The 15,240-nt window shown below is 63.1% G+C and overlaps 1 protein-coding gene across 11 annotated transcripts; it reads left to right on the top strand.

Annotated features, from left to right (window-relative positions):
• Nucleotides 1–7,874: 7,874 nt before the first annotated feature.
• Nucleotides 7,875–14,927, top strand: LOC149865212 (uncharacterized). Of its 11 annotated transcripts, none has more exons than XM_090048093.1 (4): nt 7,875–8,252; nt 9,474–9,917; nt 12,072–12,275; nt 13,195–14,927. In XM_090048093.1, exons 2-4 carry the CDS (start codon nt 9,530–9,532, stop codon nt 14,214–14,216), a joined length of 1,614 nt encoding a protein of 537 aa, XP_089904219.1. In that variant the 5' UTR covers nt 7,875–8,252; nt 9,474–9,529; the 3' UTR covers nt 14,217–14,927. The 11 variants fall into 11 exon arrangements, with proteins under 11 accessions (XP_089904219.1, XP_089904216.1, XP_089904220.1 ...); XM_090048090.1 differs by having other exon boundaries at nt 7,876–8,252; nt 9,471–9,917; XM_090048094.1 differs by lacking the exon at nt 7,875–8,252 and adding an exon at nt 8,749–8,772.
• The last annotated feature ends 313 nt before the right edge of the window (nt 14,928–15,240 follow it).

The following is a 15,240-nucleotide window of genomic DNA, read 5'->3' as shown; positions in this document are numbered from 1 at the left end:
CCAAGCTCCTCCAGCCAGCGCGGCCTGCGTGCTGATCGGGGCCGTGCTCTGGTCTGGCTAGCCCAGGCCCCGCGGCAAGGCTGGTTCCAGGCACCCGTGTAGCGCAGCAGCACGATGACATCACCGTACTAGGCCGTGTGATGATGTCATAACGCAATCGCACCCCGAGGCAGCTGCTTCCCAGTGCAGCAGCAGTCCCCTCCCCGCCGCCCTTCCCTCTCGGTCGTTTGCAAAGTATTTCAGGAAGCTACAGAGCCGGCAGCTCCTTTCCCCTCTTCTCCCCCCGGCCTGCGGGTGAGGATGACCCCTTGGCCCCCTTGACCCCGACTCAGCTCGGCTACTATTACCACGCACTGTCCCATCACCGACACTTGGTGCCCGTGTCGTCCCGGCAGTGGGGAGACTGAGGCACAGCGAGGCAGAAGGGCCCAATTCTGAGCCGTGCAGCACAGAAGGTGCAGCTGGGGGGTGCAAAGACAGCTGGGATGGCGTCAGGGGTGGTTTGACTCCCAGGTTAACGCAAAGCAGCCCCTGAGCCTGGTGCCGCCCCCCCGCCAACTACACAACTGCCCCCTCCCCTGCATCTGTGAGGGGCAAGTCCAAGCCCGGGGGCTCACTCAGGGCTCCTCCAACTGCCCCTGCGACGTCTGAGCTGCATCAGCAGAGTCTTTTTACTGGCGCTTCATTTCCTAGGGGGGTGACACTGGCCGGCAAGCCCTCCACCAGCCGCCTTTGGCATCTCCGCAGCCCTCCCCAGCCCCGGCCCGGCCTGCCCGCGCCACGGCCTGCAGGAGAGCTCCAGGCAGCTGTTCAGGGCCCCAGTGCTCCGGCCTCCCCTCTCCATCCTTCCCCAGAATTGCAGAGGGGCTCCCTGGACGCTGCAAACACGCCTGGCTTTTTGTCAGCCCCCGGGGCTCTCTCTGGAGAAGGGGGACCTGGCACACTTGCTCGGCGGGGAGGGGAGCCTGAGAGGCAGCACCGCAGTTCCCTGCCGTCCTGCACCGGGCATCGCTATTCACGTAGCAGCAGGTGGAATACAAGCGCAACGGGGGCATCTGGGGGCATCCGAATCCCAAGACCTCTGTGCTTGGGCTCCATGTAGGATGCCTGCTGATGGACTTGGGCACCTGGGACGGAGGGTGCTTGCCGGTCGCTAGCGCCGTACTTGGTGTTTAGAAAACTGAGTTCTGCCTGCTCGATGGATACGGGTTTTGGAACGACCGAGTTCTGCTCGATCAATATGATTTGCCTGATTTGACCTGGAACATGAAATGCATTCGCGCTCATTTAAAATCAGCAAGGGAGATACCACCGTGAGGTGGTTTTTGGCCCAAGTGGTTTTACTGACGTGGCGGGGAAGACTTCCCTTCTTCTCAGCCTGGAATGGCTTGATGTAGCTGAGGGTGCAGACGTGCCCATTGCACTGCGGCAGGCGCCGCGAGTCTACAAATGCCTCCCGGTGCGAGGATCTCTGCTACATAATGGATGGCGATGGGGGATGGCTCTCGGGCTTTCCCTCTAGCTTGCTCCTTCGGCCTGTCGGCTTGGGGCCAGTGAGACTAAGGGACATCTAACCTCCGAGGCCTCCGGGCTTGGGTCAGGGTTAGGGTTAGGGTTGGATGCCGCAATGGATGTGGGAGCATCTGAAACCCCAGACTGAAGAGTCTGGGAGGGAGAAGACTGCCCCGCAGTCGGGAATGATTGGACTCTGCTCCATCCAGAGAATTCGTAGCTGATTGGGAGCCAAAAATGAAATCTCAAAACACAGGAAAAAAATAGCCAGACCGGCAGGGGAGGATTTGTAGAATCGCAGAGTAGCCGGGCTGGCGGGGCTGTCCAGCGACCCAGCTCAGGGCAGGATCAGCCCTGCCCAAACTGTGCCAGCCAAGCGTCTGTCCAACCTGCTCTGGAGTATTTCTAAGGAGGGTCCTACAGCCTCTCTAGGCAGCTGAGCCACCCTCCGCATGAAACGGTTCTCCCTCCTCTCCAACTTCCATGTCCTGGACAGGTTGCAGGGGTGGGCTAACAAACAGAGGATGTGTTTCAATACTGACAAGTGCAGGGTGCTGCACGTGGGGAGGAAGAACCAGCAGCACACTTGTAAGATGGGAAACTCCCTTCTTGAGAGCACGGAGGCAGAAAGGGATCTGGAGGTCATCACTGACTCCAAGATGAACATGGGCCGGCAGTGTGGGGACGCGGTCAGGAAGGCCAACCGCACCTTGTCGTGCATCCACAGATGCATCTCGAGCAAGTCCAAGGGGGTGATCCTCCCCCTCTGTGCGGCACTGGTCAGGCCGCAGCTGGAGGACTGCGTCCGGGTCTGGGCGCCGCACTGCAGGAGGGATGTGGACAGCATGGAGAGGGTCCAGAGGAGGCCACTCGCATGATCCGGGGGCAGCAGGGCAGGCCCTACGAGGAGAGGCTGCGGGCCCTGAACCTGTTCAGCCTCCACAAGAGAAGGCTGAGGGGGGACCTGGTGACCGTCTATAAACTCACTAGGGGGGACCAGAAGGGTTTGGGGGAGACCTTGTTTCCCCAGCTCCCCCCCACATAACAAGGAATAACAGTCACAAGTTGTTGGAGGGGAGGTTTAGATCAGACATCCACAAGAACGACTTCCCGGTCAGGGCGGCTAGGAGCTGGAACCGACTTCCGAGGGAAGCGGTGCTGGATCCTTCCCTGGGGGGCTTTAAGAGGAGGCTGGATGCCTACCTGGCTGGAGTCATTTGAGCCCAGTGTTTCTCCTGCCCAGGCGGGGAGTCAGACTTGAAGATCTCCAAGGTCCCTTCGACCCCACTTCTGTGAGTCTGTGATTCTATGTCCCCTGCTGCAATTTCAGCCCATTTCTCATTGCCCCCTTCCCTGCCGCCATGCAGAACTGTCCGTCTCCATCCTCCGTGTAGCCACCCCTCAGGTATTTGCAGGCTCTTATCAAATCCCCCCTCAGGATGCTCCTCTCCAGACCAACCTGTGCCAGTCCCTCCCCAGTGAGAGCACTCCCCCATCGCAACAGGGGCATCTTGCACCGGTGCGAGCGGCTGCCCTGATGAACGGCCTGTCTGCGCCTGCCCGCAGGGGGTCCCTGATCCCAGCGGGGTTGGAGGAGATGACCACGGATCCTACAACATAGGGATTTGTCTTCATGCCAGCTGAGCCCGTGGCCCCGGCAGGGTTTAGAGGAGCAGGAGAGGGAGCCTCTGGTTCAAAGGGACCTCCAAGGCCAGCCATTCCCCGAGCTGGGGCAGGGGCAGGGCGCTTGAGAGCTGTGATCGCTCGCTTGTGATCACAGCCCCGTGGCCCGGAGCCAAGGGCCCGCTCCATCACCAGCTGTGCAGCCTGCCGGCCGGACCGTCCCAGGCACCAGAGCCGCGGCGGCGTGGGTAGCGCCCTCCCCATGCAGCTGCAGGCAAGTGACAGCCCCAAATTTTCTGCAGCCACCCCCAGAGGAAAAGCAAAGGGCTTCAATAACAGCCCCTCCATGGGTCAGACACGCTGAGCGTCCTGCCCCCCAGCAGAGATAGCCAAGCCCTCGGCTGTCTCTCTGGCGGGGTGTCCACATCAAGAAACCCCAAATCAGGGGTGATGTTGGGGCCCACGATCAAAAGATTCCCTCTTCCAAGGCTCCTCTGTCGATGCCGGCGACGCCAGCCCGGTGCGCTCCATCGGTGTCTCCTCGGCTCCCAGGACATGCTGCCTGGCCATGGTTTCTGCCCAGGCCGCTACTCGACAGACACGGGAGGTGGCAGCTGAGGACCATGCAAAACCTCCTGGAGCTGGGTGAGTCCAGGCGGCCAGGACCCCCAGGCGGCTTCCCACTGCTCAGCTAGGCCAGGATCCAGCAAAGCACTTTGAGCTATTCACGTGCTCAAAGCTAAGCTCCGGCTGATGTGCTGCGCTGGATCGGAGCCAGAGGACATGCCTGGATAGCCCACGGGTGCAGGCAGGGCGCTGGAGACCTGCCCTTGCAGAGAGCCGGCCTGCAGGCATCCACGCGCCTGGCGAGGACGTCGCTGTCAGCGGGTGGGTACCGGAGGAAAGCCGTGGGGGCCTGATTAGTCACGGAGCAGATTTCACCCGCCCACGGGAACAGCACGTTCAGTGCCATTCATCTGCACGCCCACTCGTCTTGGCAGTAAACCCCCCTGTCTTCTGCTGCCTGCTTGCTCCGGCATCTGCTCAGCGGCGCGCTCAGACCCACGCGGGGGGACTTCTCGCACGCCCAGCAGGAAGGATGTGGCTCAGAGCTGGGCTGGAGAGAGGCCCAAGCCGATTCAGATATGCACCCAGGGGCGCAGGAAGGGAAATGAAGAGACAGGGGGGAGCCCTTTGCAAGCTGGGGTCAGATGCAGCCACGGTTGTACCTTAGGTTGCGTCTTGTAACCACGAAGCATGGGATCTGAGTTAAGCATTTAGCAGATTTCACTGGGAAAATAAAAATTCAGCTCTACCGAGCTCAGGGCTCAGCAAAGCCCCCCCACCCAACCTGGCTTCCTGCAGCCTGGGTTGGCTCCCTGCCAGGGACACACTTAAGCACTATTCATGTGCTTAAAATTAAGCACCGGCTTGAACACTTGGCTGGATGGAGGCCAGAGCGCGCGGCCTTGCAAGAGGCTGCTGGAACAAAGCACCAGACGGGCAGTGGGACCTCAAGGCCAGCGCAAAGCTGGCTCACGCGGTATTATCGCTTGCAGCTGCGGAGGGAACGTGCAGCGCCGAGAGAGGCCGAAGACCCAAGGCCGGCGTTGCCGTTTGGGTGGCCACCTCCCTGTGTGAAATTGTCCATTCCCCATTGTGCTTTCAGGTGAGATTTGGCCTCCCCCCGTTTGCAAGAAGCAGAGTCCAGCCCTTTCTCCTTCCAAACTGCAGCCAGATTCTGCGCACCAGAAAGAGGCGAGCCTTGTGCAGCAGGGAGGTTTTTAGGGAGGGAATAAACTCCAGCTCGGATGAGGCTTATTGCCACCATTATCCTTCCTAACTGGCAACGCAGATCCTGCAGCACAGACCGTGGCAGAAATCTCCTGCAGAGAAACTCGCCCAGAAGCCCCTCTGCGGCCGCTGCTGCATGTCAGGACCTCGCTCGCCCCATGACGAGCCGTGTTCGGAGCACTCCAGCCTTTCCAAACTTCCCCCCCGCCCGCCCCCACCTCGGCTTCCTGCTGCTTCGTTAGGCACAGAGCCAACAAAGCACTTAGGCATGTGCCACCAGGCTGCTCACATGCTTAAAATTAAGCAGCCGTTTAAGTGCTTTGCTGGATCAGCGCCTCGGTGACTTGCTGCCGTCAGCAGAGAGAGAGAGAAAGGGCCGCGAGGCAGCGCCCTCGGCCCCCGCACCAGCCCCACCGCCAATCACATGCTTAACTTTAAGCGCCTGAGTAGGCCCATTGTCTGAGACTGGCGGCTCACATGACCGGGAGCTTGGCAGGATCCTGGCCTTGGGCATGGGCAGGGGAATTACTGGGGGTGGGCAGGGGGCTCTGCTTGCTCCAGTGGACCTGTCACGCCAGCACCGAGCAGAAAGGCCTCCCACAGCCAGACCCACCGCCTCGATCTCCGCTGGGGTGAACGGGAGGTTGAAGGGCGCTTGTAGCCGGCACGAGATTGCCTGTTTATGCTGCCTCAACTGTATTTGCGTTTGCACAGACGGGAATTCCCACCGCTTTAAATGTCTTTTTGGCGCATTAAACTAACCCTGCTTGGATGCGTTTTATTTTGCGGCGCTCTCCGCTTACGTCACCCTATCAATGGAAACCATGGGGATTTCCCAGGATTTGGGGCCTTGCTGCTTGCCTCCAGCCCCCACTCCCAACACAAGCTCCATGTGTTGGGGTGTTTTTCTCTGTGCACCGTCTGCAGCCCAGGTTGGGGATGGGGACTGGGCTTCTGCTGGGACCAACCCTGGAAGACCCTGGCTAGAGGGTCTTGCCCCTCCGCTCAGGGTCAGACCGATGCTGCATTGAGGGATTTTACCCCATGGTCAGACTGGTCCAGACTAGGGGTGGGGGTTGCCTTTGCAGCCTCTTGAACATACATTTACCACCTTTCATAGGAGCAGGATGTTGGCTGCTGCAGTCCCCCTGCTTTCCCTGTGGCAAGGTCAGAGAGCCCCACTTCTCTAAGATCCTCTGATTCAGCGAGTGCCGGCTTCTGGGGCGTTCACACCCACTTCCCAGTCCCGCTGGGCAGCCGGAGCAGCGTAACATCCTGGCTCTCAGTGGCGTTCAGACCCACAGCCCTTGCTCTTAGCGCAGCTGCTGGATGCCACGAAGGTTATGAAATAACCTAAATTCTGGCCCAGCGCCCCCTTCCCCAGACAGCATCCCCTTCCCCAGGGTTGCCTCGAACCAGCCTAGGCCATCGGCTGGCCTGCTCCATCGGGAAACGTTAGCCAGACGCATTGGCATGGCTGATTGCAGAGGTGGAGTCAGGCGCAGAGCCTGGGGGTCCATCCCAGCTCCCTCCCCCTCAAACGCACACCCAGCAATGGCATGTCGTCGCTCCTGGAGCTGTTGGCGGGACCAGCGTGGAACGGAGATGCTTCGGCCCTTCCCCTGGCTGGCAAAGTCCGGGGAAATCGGGACTGGAAGCCATTCAAGACCAGACCGCGAACGGGTTGAGCTCTACCAGGCTCCCATGACAAGCTTGTGGCTATTCCTCGTGCCCTGATTGCCTCTGGGGTCCCCCAGGGATGGGATTTGGGCCTTCAAGGTGCCACAAGCATCGTCCATAGAGGAGCGGATGGTTTGAGTGGCTATTTGCTTGAGACCTGGCTGGCCCAGCCCAGCTGGCTTCTTGATCTGGATGGTAAACACTATAACCAAGCAGCCAGACACCAACTCACAGGTGCCCGAGCTGAAGGAGCAGCCTCTCGCGGTGACCGCAGTGACCCAGGCTGGATCAGAGCAGGCTCGACATGCGGGCAACCCCCCACGTCCATCACACCGGGGCCAAGGTGGTGCAACTGTCGAGGAATTGCACCGTGCGGGCGCTGGAGACAAAAGCGGCAAGGAGGGGGACGACCCACCCGCTTGTTGCGTGAGTGGTTGGTCAGGGATGCCAGGAGGGTCTAAGAGGAGGCACCTCGGTCCCCTTGTACTCTGCCTGGGGCGGTTAGGGTCTGGCCCAGGTCAGGGACTGAGCAGAGAAGTAAACCTGGGTCTGCTGTTCTCCCTCGCCAGGCAGTGAAACCACCCGGGCTTGTCCCCAGCTTGTTGACCCCACTTGTGGGACCTTCGCAGCCTGCAGCCATTTCTTGACCTCCCGTCCACCAGCCCAGAAGAGGCGAACATCCTTCTGATCTCATCCTGGACACTGCTGCCCGACTCTCACGCGCTGTCCTACGCGTGCGCCCGCAGCACACCAGGCAGGGTCAGCTCTACCCGGGGGGTCGAGATCAGTGCCCCCAGCCCGATCTGCAAATCCTGACCGGCCGTTTTGCATCCGCTTCCTTGCCCAGGGGTGGGTCTCGCTGTGGGAGGGGGATCGGTCCCTTGTTCTAGCAGCAACGCCCCGGCTGCGGTGAGGGCACCGACGCAGGAACAGCTGCGCGAGGGGCTGCGCTCGGCGACCCTGGAGCTTCCTACCAGGCCTGGGGGTGCACGAGCCAGTGCGACGGCTGTAGCCTCACACCACGCGGGGAAGCCCTGGATGGCACGCTGGCAGCCCCGCTGGCCTGGCCAGCCCCCAGGGCTGCAGCGCCCCTGCCCAGGGTGTGCCAGACTTCGCTTTAGGGCTTTAGCTACGGCAACGGCCCCCCGGAGCCCGCATCTGCTTTGCCGGGGGCACGGTCATGCCCCCGCACGGGGCAGGCGACAGGCAGGGGAGGGCACCGGACCCAGCCCGGGGGGCCGCAGGGAAGGACAGGCGCCAGGCAGCCGAGAGCGGGGCCGGGAGCCGGGTATTCTGCGCAGGGGCCGCGGCAGTGGAGAGGCGAGGCTGGGGCTTTGGGGCCCGGCATGTCCCCGCTGGGCCCCGCGACCAGCGCCGGGCGCCTCTCGCCCGGCGTCACGGGGGCCAGCCCGCGGCCGGCAGCTCGGCCCTCGGCCGCCCTCCCGCCTGGCCTGGCCTGATCCCGATCCGGGCCCGGGCCGCTCCAGCCCCTCGGGGCGTCGGCACTGCCGAGCGGCGCTGGCCCCGGGGGCCGCCGCAACGTCTCCTGCCAGGGGAGCGGGCAGAGGGCCCCCCCGCCGACTTGCCGCCTCAGACGCGGGGCTTCGCTTTTTGGCCCGCGCGGGCGGGCCGGCGGCCGTGAGGTGCGCCCGGGGGGGGGGGGGGGGGCCGGCCGGCACCCGGGGACAGCCCCGCGCGGGCGGGCCGGCGGCCGTGAGGTGCGCCCGGGGGGCGGGGGGGGGGGGGGGGAGGCCGGCACCCGGGGGCAGCCCCGCGCGGGCGGGCCGGCGGCCGTGAGGTGCGCCCGGGGGGCGGGGGCGGCAGGCCGGCACCCGGGGGCAGCCCCGCGCGGGCGGGCCGGCGGCCGTGAGGTGCGCCCGGGGGGGGGGGGGCAGGCCGGCACCCGGGGACAGCCCCGCGCGGGCGGGCCGGCGGCCGTGAGGTGCGCCCGGGGGGGGGGGGGGGCAGGCCGGCACCCGGGGACAGCCCCGCGCGGGCGGGCCGGCGGCCGTGAGGTGCGCCCGGGGGGGGGGGGGGGGGCAGGCCGGCACCCGGGGGCAGCCCCGCGCGGGCGGGCCGGCGGCCGTGAGGTGCGCCCGGGGGGCGGGGGCGGCAGGCCGGCACCCGGGGACAGCCCCGCGCGGGCGGGCCGGCGGCCGTGAGGTGCGCCCGGGGGGCGGGGGGCGGCAGGCCGGCACCCGGGGACAGCCCCGCGCGCGCGGGCGGGGCGCGGAGCCTCCGGGCGGCCGGGCCCGCAGAGGGCAGCAGCGAGCCGGCTGCGCGCGCGCGGGCGGAGGAAATGAAGGCGAGTTCCTCTGAGGCAGGAGCCATTGGCGCCCCCCCGCGCCCCGCCGCCCCGCCCCGCGCCCGGCTTTGTGCGCAGCGCAGCGCGGCCCGGCCCGGCCCCAGGTACGGCCCGGCCCGGCCCGGCCCCGCGCCGGCCTGCGCCATCTTCCGCGCTGCGCGGGGCCGCGGGGGCTGGGGAGGGGCGCGGGCCGCCGCCGCGCCCCGGGGAGGGGGTGTCAGCCCCGGCCGCCGTTATACGGATGGGGCAGCTGAGGGTCTTGCCCCCGTTGTGCAGGTGGGCGACGCTGAGGTCACTGCCCCCGTGAGAGGGATGGGGACGCTGAGGTCATTGCCCCCATTACGCAGGCGGGGAAGCTGAGGCAGGCCGCGCAGCCGGCGACGCACCTCCAGCCTCTCCTTTTCTCCCCTCCCAGGCGCTCTCCGGCCGGGCGAGGGCATGAGCTGCCCCCCTGCCGCGCGGCACCCTGGAGCAGCGCTCCAGAGCTCGCCGGGGCAGGCCGGGGCAGGGCGGCCCGCGGGTCCCTGCGGCTCACGCAGCCCCCTGTTTCCCCCAGCAGCTGACCCGGAGGAGCGGGGACCGCGGTCGACTCGTGCCCCTCCAGCCTCGCAGGCGATGCCAGCGTCGGGCCGCAAGAGGAAAGCCAACTTCTCCAACGACGAGACGGAGACGCTGGTCTGGAATGTGGTGCGGCACTTCAGCGCCCTGTACGGGTCCGAGGCCCTGCGGGCTCACCCCGTGCGCCGGAAGCAGCTGTGGACCCAGATCCAGAGCCGCGTCAACTTCCTGGGCTACACGGAGCGCTCCATCGACGACCTCAAGCACAAGTGGCGCGACCTGCGGCTGGACGTCAAGAAGAAGATCACCTCCAAGAAGCATCTCCCCATGAACCGGGCCGGCGGCCCGCTCCACAAACCCCGCCTCACGCCCCTGGAGAAGATGGTGGCCTCCACCTTCCTGCAGGCCAGCCACGACTCGGAGCCGGAGATTATCTGGGACCCGGGTGAGCGCGGGCGGTCCCGCGTCAGTGGGCAGAGCGAGGGGTCGCCCAGCTCGCGTGCACGCACAGCGCGGTTTTGCAGTGCAGCCCCTTTCCCTTGTCCTGCGGTAGCACAGGGCCCCGGCGCCGCAGGATCGCGCTGCTCGGATGGCCCGGCCAGGGGGACGGATGTTGCCGTCCACCCCGGCATCAGCAGAACTTTGTTTCTCCGGGGGTTTTAGGACCCCCGAAACCTACTGTGCCCAGGCCCTTCCACAGGCGACTTGTGAGCTGGGAGGGCTCCTAGGGAAGTGGGGTCGGGAGAGACCTGGACAGGTCATCCAGTCCGCCCTGCGGCGGTACAGTTTTGTCCCTTTTTAAGGGACGTTTTGGGATAAGGGAATTTTGTCCTTTATGGTGACCCAGAGGGGAATCCTCTTGGGCCAGCCTGGCTGGAGCCAGAGCAGCTGCATGGCCAGAGACCACTTGACCTGCCCGTAGCAGCTGTGTTTGCAGCTGTGACCTGACGTAGGCCTCGGTCTATACCCGATGGGCTGAGTTAAGGGTTTTTTATTTTTGCAAGGGCCTCGGCCTATACCTGATGGGCTGAGTTAAGGGGCTTCTTGCATTTGCAAGGGCCTCGGCCTATACCCGATGGGCTGAGGTAAGGGATTTCTTGCATTTGCAAGGGTCTCAAATTGGCTCTGTAAAGAAGAGAAACCCTCTGATTATAGCAGGGTTGATTAAATTCTTCTCCCCCATCCAAAAAGAAAACACCGGCTGAGGGATTGTGTTTGGATTTGTCATCAAGTGAAGATGCTAGTTTAGCAGAGTGCTTATCTTGTTCCAAATTGTAATCGTGTCCTTAAGGCCATCCCCGTTGACCCACACACTTCAGTGTCTCCCTGAGTCCCATTCATTCCAGTGGCACTTAAGCCTAAAGCTGAGCCTGTACTTAAATGATGCTGAGAAGCCTGCTGAAGTTGGGGATGGGGTGAAGTACCATCCCCAGCTGAGGCTTCATTGAGAAGAAGCCTGATTTTAAACAGACACGATATATGTCAAAACGTTCAAAAACAAAAAGCCCTTTTTTATTTGCTTTTTGTTACTACGCATTTAATTCCAGTTCAAGAAACACTTGTTAAAGATTTCATCTCATTGGTCCTTCCACCAACAGCCAAGAGAACCTGGCTCTTGTCTGGGACAGGCTGGACCAGAATCGTACTCTCAACACATTGAAAGCAAATTTTAAAAAAGGGCTGAATAAAAAATAATAAACAATTTTATTCAGAGGGTCTCTCTTCAGGGAGCAAGTGCAAAAATAAGAAGATCAACCCTGATTTTCCTGTTTCTTTGCTGGCCTCCTGTCTGTTCAGATCGGGGGCTTTCAGTGAGAGCAGAGACCAGACTGCTGTTTGCAGGACTTGCTAGATCAGCAGTTCCCAAACTCTGACAGATTGCACACCACCAGTTTTAAAACAATACAACCTTAAGTACCACCAGCACATGTTTGTCATGTAAAGTAATTACAATAAATCTGTTAACGCGTACCACTGACAGGTTGTCTGCATACCAGTGGTGGTACCCATACCACAGATTGGGAACCGCTGTCCTAGATCTGACACGCTGGAGGTTGCGACTGGGAGAACAGGGGGGGAAAGCCCAGGTCCTGCCCTGTTAACTCTCCCTTTTGGCGTGTGCTATCTGTCGCTGCGCGGCATAGACGGCTGGGCAAGATGGACCGATGGTCTGACCCACTACATGGCAGTTGTTTTGTTTGAATTTGTGCTGTAAAAAGACAGGGAGGCCCCAGCCTGAGATTCAGGGTGCCTTTTTTATATATAACAGATGAAAAGCCATGAGGAATGTCCTGGGCAATCCAGTACCACTCTAGGCTGGCTAGAGAGAGGTCTCCTGTGTTTCTGGACCATGCTCGTAGAGCGGCAGGATGAACGGTCTCCGTGCTACAGGGCAACTCAGAAAGCCTAGAGAGAAAGTTCAGATCTGGCAAGACCGGTAGCTTGTCAGCGTGATTGTCACGTCTGCACTAGTCTCGTCCCCAGATGTTTCTGTAGAGGGGCCCGAGCCCACTGCCTCTCTCAGGAGGCTCCGTGAAGCCTGTAGAACAGCCATCGATAAAGTATCGGCCTCTGAGGTCCTTTTGTCTTTGCTCCACAGACTTGTTTTTCCCAGGTGCGACCAAGCACTCGATCATGTCCCTCCAGCCCGGAGTCGGCCACCCCAGCATCTATATAGACACCAACGGGCAGCCGTCCTCTCTGCCGGACATGGAGGGCTCTGCCGTGCCCCGGCTCGCGGTCCAGAGCCCAGACCCGTCTGTGATCTGTGAATACAGCCGTGGCGAAGGGCAGAGCAGCTCAGGTAAGCGATGGCTAAGTGGGCGGTCTGGGATGCGGCCTCTGGGCAACGGGTGGGCTATCCAGAGAGCGGAGCGCCTGCAGGGAGCCCTGAGCACAGAGAGGATGGTAATGGATCAGCTTTCCCGCGCAACGTGCTCTTCTCTAGAGACGTGGCAGCAGAGGGCATTGCCGCCACCCACCAGGGGATTAGACCTGGGGAATTGGTGTTAGACCCTGCTGTTGCCCTACCCCAGGGAGATCCCACCAGGAATGCATTAGGGCCCAGAGGTCAAGAGAAGACATACCCCTTGGCTCCAAGCTGCCCGCTGCTTACCTGGGGACAAGGGTCTGTGATCAGAGCGCCGAGCTCGGGCTGACTTGTCCTCAGCGCGTCTGCCTTCTGGGCCCTGGCAGCATTTTGGTCGGGCCGTTTCTCCCTCCGTTCCCAGGGGAAGTTTGGCGCTCACTTTCCTTCCATCTCCCTGCGTGACCTCACGACAAGGAGGCCTTGGAGGAAATGAAAAGGCAGCTCTTGCCCAGTGGATCAAAGGACCCACATGCTGCTGCCGGAGCGACCTGTGGAGCTTGCTGTCGTGGGAGGCTGCTGAAGCCCAGAGTCTGGGCAGGCTGGAAGTGCATGCGTCTAAACTCAAACTTCCTGAGCTGGCTCTGGATGATAAAGGGGAGGGATGTGAACCAGGGACCCCAGCCTTGGGAGCTGGGGGGACTAAGGAGGAGATGCCAATGGCGGGGGGGCCTCCTGCCTCTACCTCCTACCGTATTGCTCCAGAAGGGTCTGGATCCTGGTCGAGATGGTGCCGGTCCAGCACGGCAGTATGATGCTCTTTGAGGTCCAGCCTGGGGGCAGGCGGAGGGGGTGGGAGCTCAGCCAGCAGCACCGAAAGCCTCGAAGCAGGGACTCAGCCTCTGTTCTGTTCCAGCCGAGTCGGGACCGGAGCTGCGGACCCCAGAGATGTCGGCCATGTCGCCGTCCCTGCGCAATGAGTCCCTCGTTTCCTATGCCTCCATGTCGGAAGAGGAAGAGCGGGAAGGCCGGGAGATGGACGGAGCACACGGCGGGGCCATGGCGCTGCCGCCCGGCCCGGAGCCCCAGCTCGCGGCAGAGGAAGACCTGAAGGCATCGCGGCAGGCCATGCTCATCCGCCGGTGCAACTCGCAGGGCTCCGTGACCTCCCTGCCGGAGGATGCGCTCAACCACGTGGATGGTCACTCGGACTGGGGCCACGAGGGGGTCTCCGACATCCCCTCCCTGGGCCGGGTGCTCGATTCCTCCCAGCCCGAGGAGGAGGGTGTTGGGCCGGGCACTGAGATGGGCGCTTTGCCTAGGGTACTGATGGGGCCCGCCTGGGAGAAGCCGGAGGAGGAGCACCCGGCCCGCTCCCCTCTGCACAGCGCCCTCACTGAGGAGTCCCTGCCCTCATCCGCCTCGCCCCAGGGCGATCCGACCCCCACCCCGGCGCCTCCACGGGGGCTGGGCTGCTCCCGCCTGCGGGAGGGCCGCCGGGAGAGCTGGAGGACTAACATCCACCGCCTGCTCGACCTGGAGGAGCAGTGGGACCAGCTGTACCACCAGGAGCTCGCCATGTGGCAGGAGGAGCGTGCCACGCAGCGCGAGGAACGGGCCCGCGACCGCGAGCTCCAGTTTCGCCTGCTCGGCGTCCTGACGGACATCCGCGACGAGCTGCGCTACCTGCGGCAGGAGCGGGCCAGCGCGCGCCAGAGCCAGGCCCCCCCTGCCGAGGCCGGCCCGGCTGTCGACCCGCTGCTGGAACCGCCCAAGCCGGAGGGCGGCTTCCCCCTGCCCACTGCAGGCAATGCCCCCTGGGGGGAGCCCTCCGTGGCTGGCCGGAGCCCCTTCGGCGGCCGGGGCAGGGGCCGGCGCCGGGGCCGGCCACGCGGGTCGTCCTCCAAACACAGACGGCTCTTCCTGACCAACAGCTAGGAGCCGGCTGGGACTCGATCCAAACCAAGGACCTGGTGTATGTACAGACCTCCCGGAGGCTGGGCGTGAGCGCAGGAGCGTGGGCATGCGGCGTGTGCATGGGCAGGGTGTGCTGGGTATGCATGTGAGCGTGCGTGTGTGTGTGAGCGGGCCGGCGTGAGCAGGGCGGGGGCATGCGGAAGCGTGTCTGAGCCAGTGGGTGGTAGCGGCGTGTGAGATCAGAGTACACGGCAGGGCAGCAGGACACAGCTGTGTGGTGCTCGGGACCAGGCTGGGACGCTGCGTGAGCACGTGCTGCGGCGAGCCTAGGGGCGGGCTGTGCACAAGGGGCCAGCAGGTGTGTGCAAGTGCGAACTTGTCGTGGAGCACGCTGGGGCGTGCTTGTGGGCACGAGGCAGTTGTGAAAGCAAGGTGCTGGGGCGTTGGTGGGTATGTGCACACAGCCAGGGGGGAGAGAGTGGAGCGTGCGTGTGTGTGTGTGTGCGCGTGCATGTGTGTGCACAGAAACCCAGCATGCCTCCCAGAGCCGCGTGCGCATGCCAACGGGCGTATGTGCAAGCGTGCTAGTGTGAGTAGGATTACTACCTTCTGGGGGGCGGGCAGTTAGGAACTCTTAGTCGCTGTCATGCGAACATTTTATGCAAATCATTTAATGACCTAATTTGCATATAACCATAAACTTCTGTTTAAAAAAAAAAAGGCAAAACCAGACCCCAGCGTGTGTGGCTTCCATGCTGGCGAGGGCGACGCCGCATCCGTCTGGGCCTCAGTCCCATCTCCCTTTCCAATCCCCAGCGCTGAGGTGCCTCTGCCATGGCTGCCCACACTTTCAGAGCCATCCCCCATCCTTCCCTGGGCAGGGGGCTCCTGGCCCCTTCCTGGTGCCCAGCTTGTGTCCCCAGGCCCCCCCACATAGTCCTCTCCTGGACACGCTGTCCCGGCAATGACGTCTGCAAGGCCAGGCCCAAGCGGTGCTGGAGGAGTCGCCGTCCGGTGTTGATGCTGGCTCCAGTGCTGCCGGGGA

The sequence above is a fragment of the Crocodylus siamensis genome, chromosome 5, assembly GCF_052110815.1.
Source record: "Crocodylus siamensis isolate JL-2025a chromosome 5, ASM5211081v1, whole genome shotgun sequence".
Taxonomy (NCBI): domain Eukaryota; kingdom Metazoa; phylum Chordata; order Crocodylia; family Crocodylidae; genus Crocodylus; species Crocodylus siamensis.
The sequence above is the reverse complement of the archived record's forward strand: the minus strand, read 5'-3'. Positions and strand labels throughout refer to the sequence as shown.